The sequence below is a fragment of the Procambarus clarkii genome, chromosome 22 (assembly GCF_040958095.1).
Source record: "Procambarus clarkii isolate CNS0578487 chromosome 22, FALCON_Pclarkii_2.0, whole genome shotgun sequence".
In the NCBI taxonomy this organism is placed as follows: Eukaryota; Metazoa; Arthropoda; class Malacostraca; order Decapoda; family Cambaridae; genus Procambarus; species Procambarus clarkii.
The window spans coordinates 12,114,572-12,122,736 of record NC_091171.1 but is presented as its reverse complement, the minus strand read 5'-3'; the positions used below and the strand labels follow the sequence as shown (position 1 = coordinate 12,122,736).

At 46.8% G+C, this 8,165-nt stretch overlaps 1 protein-coding gene across 1 annotated transcript; it reads left to right on the top strand.

Annotated features, from left to right (window-relative positions):
- Positions 1-1,586: 1,586 nt before the first annotated feature.
- LOC138367395 (putative proline-rich protein 21) lies at positions 1,587-7,965 on the top strand. Its single transcript, XM_069329038.1, has 2 exons — positions 1,587-1,838; positions 6,394-7,965. The coding sequence occupies exons 1-2, from the start codon at positions 1,587-1,589 to the stop codon at positions 7,963-7,965; spliced, it is 1,824 nt and encodes a 607-aa protein (XP_069185139.1).
- Positions 7,966-8,165: the final 200 nt, after the last annotated feature.

The window sequence follows — 8,165 nt, the reverse complement described above, 5'->3', positions numbered from 1 at the left end:
CTGTTACGGGCTGCTTCCTGAGGGGGTGGGGGGGGGGGAATAAAGACAAAATTTAGTAGTTAGTAACAGTTGATTGAGAGGCGGGCGAAAAGAGCAAAGCTCAACCCCCCGCAAGCACAACACGGTGAATACACACACACACACATACACACACACACACACACACACACACACGCACACACACACACACACGCACACACACACACACACACACACACGCACACACACACACACACACAGCTCTTGAGTAAGAGGTGAGAGCGCACATCTCCACTAACCAGCGGAGGTTTGGAGAGAATCTGGGGCCGACTGGCCACCAAGCTGCCCGGGTACACCACACACAACTCAAACTTTGCCAATTTACATTAACCCACATCTGGCAAGCATGCACGAGTCTTGAGAGTAGTGTTGATTATATGTCTATTGAATACATCTGCAACTGCAGCTAGATTGATTTCTACTACTACAGCTGCGAGTGGTGCTACTGGTACTGTATGTGAATGCATGTGTGTGTGTATATATGTATGTATACATGTATGTAAATATGTATGTGTATATTGTGTGTGTATGTGTATAAAGTACATATGGAAGCTGATCAGAATTACATTTCACCTTTGTAAATGCACATTAATGACACTATGTAAAAGACAGATTAACACTTTATGTAGGGCATACGTAAATCTGTGTATCTATGTATTTACGTATGTAGGTTAGCTTAGCATTTTAAAAGCACCGAATCACCTTCTGTGGTTGAGTGTTCAATAAACCCTTGAACTATATGTTTAACACATCTCTAACCCTGTCCATGGAGGACAGAAGAAAATGTATATATGCTGGTTAGCATTGTAAATGTGTGGCCACGTTTGTGGTAGAAAAAAAACTGCTTTTAACAACAATAATTTATTATTATTATTATTATTACTACCTCAAATATTCTAAACACACTTTTTACCACCCCATAACACCATTAATATCAAAAAATACAAATACAAATTCATAACTAATATTTACAAGTACTCGTGCACACATTTCTTCTACATAACTACCAAAACTACTACTACTACTACTGCCTAAATACACCTGAAGCAAAGATTATGCAACAAGTCCCAGAGCCGAGAGGTATAAGCTTAGAGAAAATAATTAAAGAATTAAACTTAAAGACACTGGGTGAAAGAAAAAACAGAGAAGGCATTATCCCAACAGACACAAATAGTAAATACAAATACTAAAAAACACACCAGTTAGACTTGACGTGACATTCACTCTGAACGAGTCAGACATAATGGAAATCAATTTGGAAGCCCAGAGTGAATGCGCTATCAGTGTATTGATGTTCGAATATCAAGTAGTTAGGGATAACATAGGAATTAAGGAAGGGACCAGAAAATAAAAGGGTGGTATACCGAAAGGCAAAACTATGAGATGAGGAAATTCCTGATAGAAATACCATCGGTAACAGAGCTCAGAGGAGAGGCAGCACAAGGTATGATGGACTACATCACCCAGAAGAGCACGGAGGCAGCAGGCAAGTTTGCCCCGGTCCACGAGGAAGAAAAACTAAATGCAAATGAGAAACCCATGGTTTAATGAGAAATGTAAGGAGGCAAAGCAACTACGTACAAGGGCGTGGAGTAACTACAGAAATAACAGAACACCGGAGAACAGAGGAAAATACCAGTGGATCAGGAATAAGTACCTCAGAGTTAGAAGAGATCCAGAGAGAATATGACAATTACATGGCAAATAAAGCAAAGACCCAACCCAATTTGCTTCACAGCCGTATGAGGACAACAATAACAGTACAGGAACAGATAATGACACCGAACAAGGGCAGACAGGTTTGCTAAGAATGATAAGGAAGTGTGTGAGGAACCCGACAATAGATTTCAGGACTTCGCAACAGAGCAAGGAGAAGTTGCTGAACTAAGAGAACATAAGAATAGCGGTAACTGCAGAAGGCCTATTGACCCATACGAGGCAGCTCCTATTTATAACCACCTGATCCCACTCTCATACATTTCCAAACCACGCTTGAAATCTCTCTTTGTTAAGAGAGGAGTGTTTAAGAACGCACCACTGGAGGAATTTGATATTACCAGTGATGAAGTAAGGAAGCTTTGCTGGAACTGGATGTGACAAAGGTTGTTGACCCCAGACGGAATTTCACCATGGATACTAAAAGAGGGAACAGAAGGGAACTACACCTACATGGTACACAATAAGTCACTGGAAACAGGTGAAATACCAAAAAGTGAAACCTAATATAGACCCAACATAAAGGGAGAACAGACAGAAGGCAGTGAACCACAGAGATGAAGGCACAGGAATTATAAGGCAAGAGTGTAAGGTGTCTTATCTTTAAGTGATAGCGAGTCTTTTTCAGTGTTTATTTCCTTCCCAATTTTTGTACCATCGGCAAATTTGCAAATGTTGCTGCTCAAACCTAAATCTAAATCATTTATATATATTATGAATAACAGAGGTCCCAGGACAGAACCTTGAGGCACTCCACTTGCAGCATTTTCCCAGTCTGACATAACCTCATTTATACGGTTTCCTTTGGTATAGGCATGCCTAATCCAACTTAAAATAGCACCCCTCATACCATCAGTCTGTTTTTAATCAGTCTTTCATGTGGCACTGTATCAAAAGCTTTGCTCAAGTCAAGGAACACAACATCACAAACCTTACCACTATCAACTGCCTCAACTATGCTGTAGTAAAATGATAGCAAATTTGTTAAACATGAATGGCCATTTGTAAAACCATGTTGTGAATCATTTATTAATTTATGTTTTTCAAGTTGAAGACGAATGTAGGTATTTGCAATTATGGATTCCAGTAACTTTCCCACAATAGACGTTAGGCTAATAAGCAGATAGTTTGACGCAAGTGATTTATCATCTTAAAAATTGGTACCACATTAGCAACCTTCCACGACTCTGGCACTCTGCCTGACTAATGATTTATTAAATATGGTAGACAACGGCTTGCAAAGCTCCTCTTTGCATTCTTTGAGCACCATGACAAACACTTCGTCCGACCCTGGGGATTTGTTTGGTTTGAGTTTTACTATTTGTTTAATAACATCATCCCCTTGTAACTGTTAAACTAGTCAACCTGTCCTCGTCCCCACCCACATAGACTTGTTCAGCTGAAGGCATAGAGTTAAGTTCCTCTTTAGTAAATACAGAGATAAAATATTTATTAAAAATACTACTCATCTCGTCGTCATTATCAGGTACAGTACTGGTACAATATTGTACCAATACTGTATTGTACTTTTCGACCTACAAGGTTCTTTAGACCCTTTGTTATCCATTTCGGGTCATTAGTATTCGATCTATTAAATTTGTATGGTATACTACGTTTCTGTGCTTGGCTTAGAATATTTTTAAATAGGTTATGTTTTGAATCTACATCGAAATCCCTTTTTACATCACCCATCGCTGGGTTCACGTTCGAAAATCTGGCACTTTAACAGAATTTTCTCCTACAGATCTATTCTGTCCTATGTTTAATCTGATTTTCTTGTGATCACTGTTACCTAAATCTCACCCTATTTCGATGTCATTAATTTGTGTTTCCTTCTTCGTTAACACCAAATTTAAAATATGTTCCCACGTCGGTTCCTTAATGTGTTGCGTAAGAAAGCAATCATCAATTAATTCTAGAAAATCTTCTGCTTCAGTATTCCCTGTTCTATTAATTCAGTTTATTCCACTAAAATTAAAGTCACCCATGACAAATATTGTTAAGACCTAGATGCTCTAGATATTTCATCCCACAGATGCTGTTTCTATTCTGTAAGTTTGGTGGCCTGTATATATCTCCTATTATAAGATTATCTGCTTTTTCATTTAATTCTAGCCAAATAGTTTCCCTGTGTGGCTCAGTTTTGATTCCCTCCTTGAGACTACATTTCAAATTTTCCTTAACATGTACGGCTACTCCCCCTCCTCGTTTAATATATGTGTGAAATAGTTTAATTCCATTTATTAGACATTCAGCTAATAGTTCTCTATTTTCTACATTCATCCACGTTTCGGTAAGTGCAATAATATCTATTTTTTCTGTGCAGAAAAGAGCATTTAAATAGTTTGTTTTGTTTCTTGGACTTCTACTGTTCGTGTAATATATCCTAAGTGTATTGTTATTTTGAGGCCCTTCTTTTTCCCTGATCATTTTGCCAATTCCTTTCTCCCACAAACACATTACCTCCTTCCTCCAAATCAATTCCCATACCACTATCTACTAACAGTTTAAACCCAAACAAACCCCTCCATCCACTGGTTCCAACGAGTTCGCAACAACAACAACCCCAGCCCTCGATAGATGCACCCCATCCCGAGCATACATTTCATTTCTTCCATAGAAGTGTTCCCAGTTATCTATGAATGATATTGCATTTGATTTGCAATATTTGTTCAGTCGGTAATTGCTTGTTGGTTCTCTTGGACCTACTACCGTTAGTTTTCACTTCAATGAGCTTATGGTCTGGTTATGTAGTATCCGAGATAATAATACGTCTGATTAGTTCATCATTGTTAATATCAGGTCTAGTGTGTTTTCGTTCCTAGTTGGTTTTGTAATCTTTTGGTCGAGCGAGAATTGTCACAGTATCTCAACAGTTCTCTGACCTGCGGTTGGTTATTTCCTTGTTGGTTCCCCCAGCAATGATATTATTGCTTGCCATTCTCCATCTTAAAATGGGAAGATTGAAGTTTCCAAGGAAGATATCTGAAACTGGGTTTGCTAGGTTATCAAGGATGTTCTCTATTTTGTGTATCTGATCTGTGAATTCCTCAACCGTTGCATCTGGTGGTTTATATATTAGAATAATAATTAGGTTTTTGTAGACCTTGATTTCAAGTTCCTCTCACCTCATTGGTTGAGTTTAGTAGCTCTGTGCATACCAGTTCCTCTTTAATTACAATGGAATTGTAATTAAATGGTAAGACATAATCGCTACATGCAAACTTCTATGGAGGAATTTATAGTAATCATAAAGACATTAGTTAACACGAGATGTACACAAGGAGACAGGAGGAACTGAGCACCCAAATGAGCCACAGAGACAGAAAAAAACTCTCAGTGTATAGTTAACAAATGGAATGCATTAGGGAGTGATGTGGTGGAGGTTGACTCCATACACAGTTTAAATGTAGATATGATAAGAGCCCAGTAGGCTCAGGAACCTGTACACCAGGTGACAGTTAAGAGGCGGAACCAAAGAGCCAAAGCTAAATCCCCGCAAGCACCAGTGAGTATCTCTTGAGGTTATCTTGAGATGATTTCGGGGGTTAGCGAAGTGCCTCATTTTTGTTACACATCCCCCAGGAAGCCGCCCGTAGTTGCTGTCTAACTCCCAGGTACCTATTTACAGCTAGGTGAATAGGCGTATCAGGGTGAAAGAAACTGCCCATTTGTTTCCGCCTCCACCTGGAATCGAACCCGGAATCTCAGGACTACGAATCCCGAGCGCTGTCCACTCAGTTGTCAGGCCCCCCTGACATACAGGCCCCAGTACAGATAGGCGAGTACACACACACACAGACCAACCAACTGGCAGTGAGTAACATTCACGTGTTGCCTCTCTGCCACTACTCATCACTCACTCTGCCACACCACCAAAACCATAACAATAACTCACCTTCATCCAATTCCCTCTTACTGTCTCTCTTACCCTCTTGTACTCTCTCCAGGAGAGGGAGGCAGAGGAGAGAGTGAGTGTGTGTTTGTTCTCGCCTAATTGCACTGGCGGGGCTCTGGCTCTTTGGTCCCGCCTCTCAACTGTTAATTAACTGGTGTACAGATTCCCGAGCCTACTGGGCTCTATCATATCTACTTTTGAAGCTGTGTATGGAGTCAGCCTCCACCACATCACTGCCTAATGCATTCCATTTGTTAACTAATCTGACACTGAAAACAATTCTTTCTAGTGTGTGTGAGACTCATTTTGGTACTCTTGTTTCCCCTTGTGCGAGTACCACTCGCATTAAATACTCTGTCTACCCTATCAACTCCTCTAAAATTTTCTATGTGGTGATCACGTCTCCCTTAGTTCTTTTAGCAACGTGAGATTTAGTTCCCGTAGCTCATTCTCCTCAGCTCGGGTACTAGGCTGGTGGCATATCTTTGAACCTTTTCCACTTTAGTCTTGTGCTCTACTAAATACGGACTCCACGCTGGCGCTGCATACTCCAGGAATGGTCTGACATACGTGGTATACAATGTGATAAATTATTCCTTACACAAGTTTCTAAAGGCAGTGAGTGTGTTTACCTGTTTGTGTTTGCATGATCGAGCTTCTAGCTCTTGGACTCTGCCTTACTAACTGTCGATTGTACAATGTATTAGATCTAGTATAGACATTATTCTGGAGCCCCACAGTCACGCCCCCACAGCTGGAGCCCCACAGTCACGCCCCCGCAGCTGGAGCCCCACAGTCACGCCCCCACAGCTGGAGCCCCACGGTCACGCCCCCACAGCTGGAGCCCCACAGTCACGCCCCCACAGCTGGAGCCCCACACAGTCACGCCCCCACAGCTGGAGCCCCACAGTCACGCCCCCACAGCTGGAGCCCCACGGTCACGCCCCCACAGCTGGAGCCCCACAGTCACGCCCCCACAGCTGGAGCCCCACGGTCACGGCCCCACAGCTGGAGCCCCACAGTCACGCCCCCGCAGCTGGAGCCCCACGGTCACGGCCCCACAGCTGGAGCCCCACAGTCACGCCCCCGCAGCTGGAGCCCCACAGTCACGCCCCCACAGCTGGAGCCCCACAGTCACGCCCCCACAGCTGGAGCCCCACAGTCACGCCCCCGCAGCTGGAGCCCCACGGTCACGGCCCCACAGCTGGAGCCCCACAGTCACGCCCCCACAGCTGGAGCCCCACAGTCACGCCCCCACAGCTGGAGCCCCACAGTCACGCCCCCACAGCTGGAGCCCCACGGTCACGGCCCCACAGCTGGAGCCCCACAGTCACGCCCCCACAGCTGGGGCCCCACAGCTGGAGCCCCACGGTCACGCCCCCACAGCTGGAGCCCCACAGTCACGCCCCCACAGCTGGAGCCCCACAGTCACGCCCCCACAGCTGGAGCCCCACGGTCACGCCCCCACAGCTGGAGCCCCACGGTCACGCCCCCACAGCTGGAGCCCCACGGTCACGCCCCCACAGCTGGAGCCCCACGGTCACGCCCCCACAGCTGGAGCCCCACGGTCACGCCCCACAGCTGGAGCCCCACGGTCACGCCCCCACAGCTGGAGCCCCACGGTCACGCCCCCACAGCTGGAGCCCCACGGTCACGCCCCCACAGCTGGAGCCCCACGGTCACGCCCCCACAGCTGGAGCCCCACGGTCACGCCCCCACAGCTGGAGCCCCACGGTCACGCCCCCACAGCTGGAGCCCCACGGTCACGCCCCCACAGCTGGAGCCCCACGGTCACGCCCCCACAGCTGGAGCCCCACGGTCACGCCCCCACAGCTGGAGCCCCACAGTTGGAGCCGCCACAGCTGGAGCCCCACGGTCACGCCCCCACAGCTGGAGCCCCACAGTTGGAGCCCCACGGTCACGCCCCCACAGCTGGAGCCCCACAGTCACGCCCCCACAGCTGGAGCCCCACAGTCACGGCCCCACAGCTGGAGCCCCACGGTCACGCCACCACAGCTGGGGCCCCACAGCTGGGGCCCCACAGCTGGAGCCCCACGGTCACGCCACCACAGCTGGGGCCCCACAGCTGGGGCCCCACAGCTGGAGCCCCACAGCCACACCCCCACAGCTGGAGCCCCACAGTTGGAGCCCCCACAGCTGGAGCCCCGCAGCACGACTCAAGAGAGAGTGGCTGGCTCTCAGCCGCAGGCAGCGCCATTATTCACAATTCTCCCGCTGCTACTGATGTGCCTTTAATGCCAGCCACACATCCTCTCCCTAATGCCCAATCGTTCCCTCTGAGCTCGGGGTGAACGCCACCAGCGACTCCCACTTAACCCACTACACCTCCACTCTTATTGGCTGGCCTCGATGACGTCTATTGTAGTTAGTGGGTGTGACAACACGGCAGCGGCCTCCACAACACGGCAGCGGCCTCCACAACACGGCAGCGGCCTCCACAACACGGCAGCGGCCTCCACAACACGGCAGCGGCCTCCACAACACGGCAGCG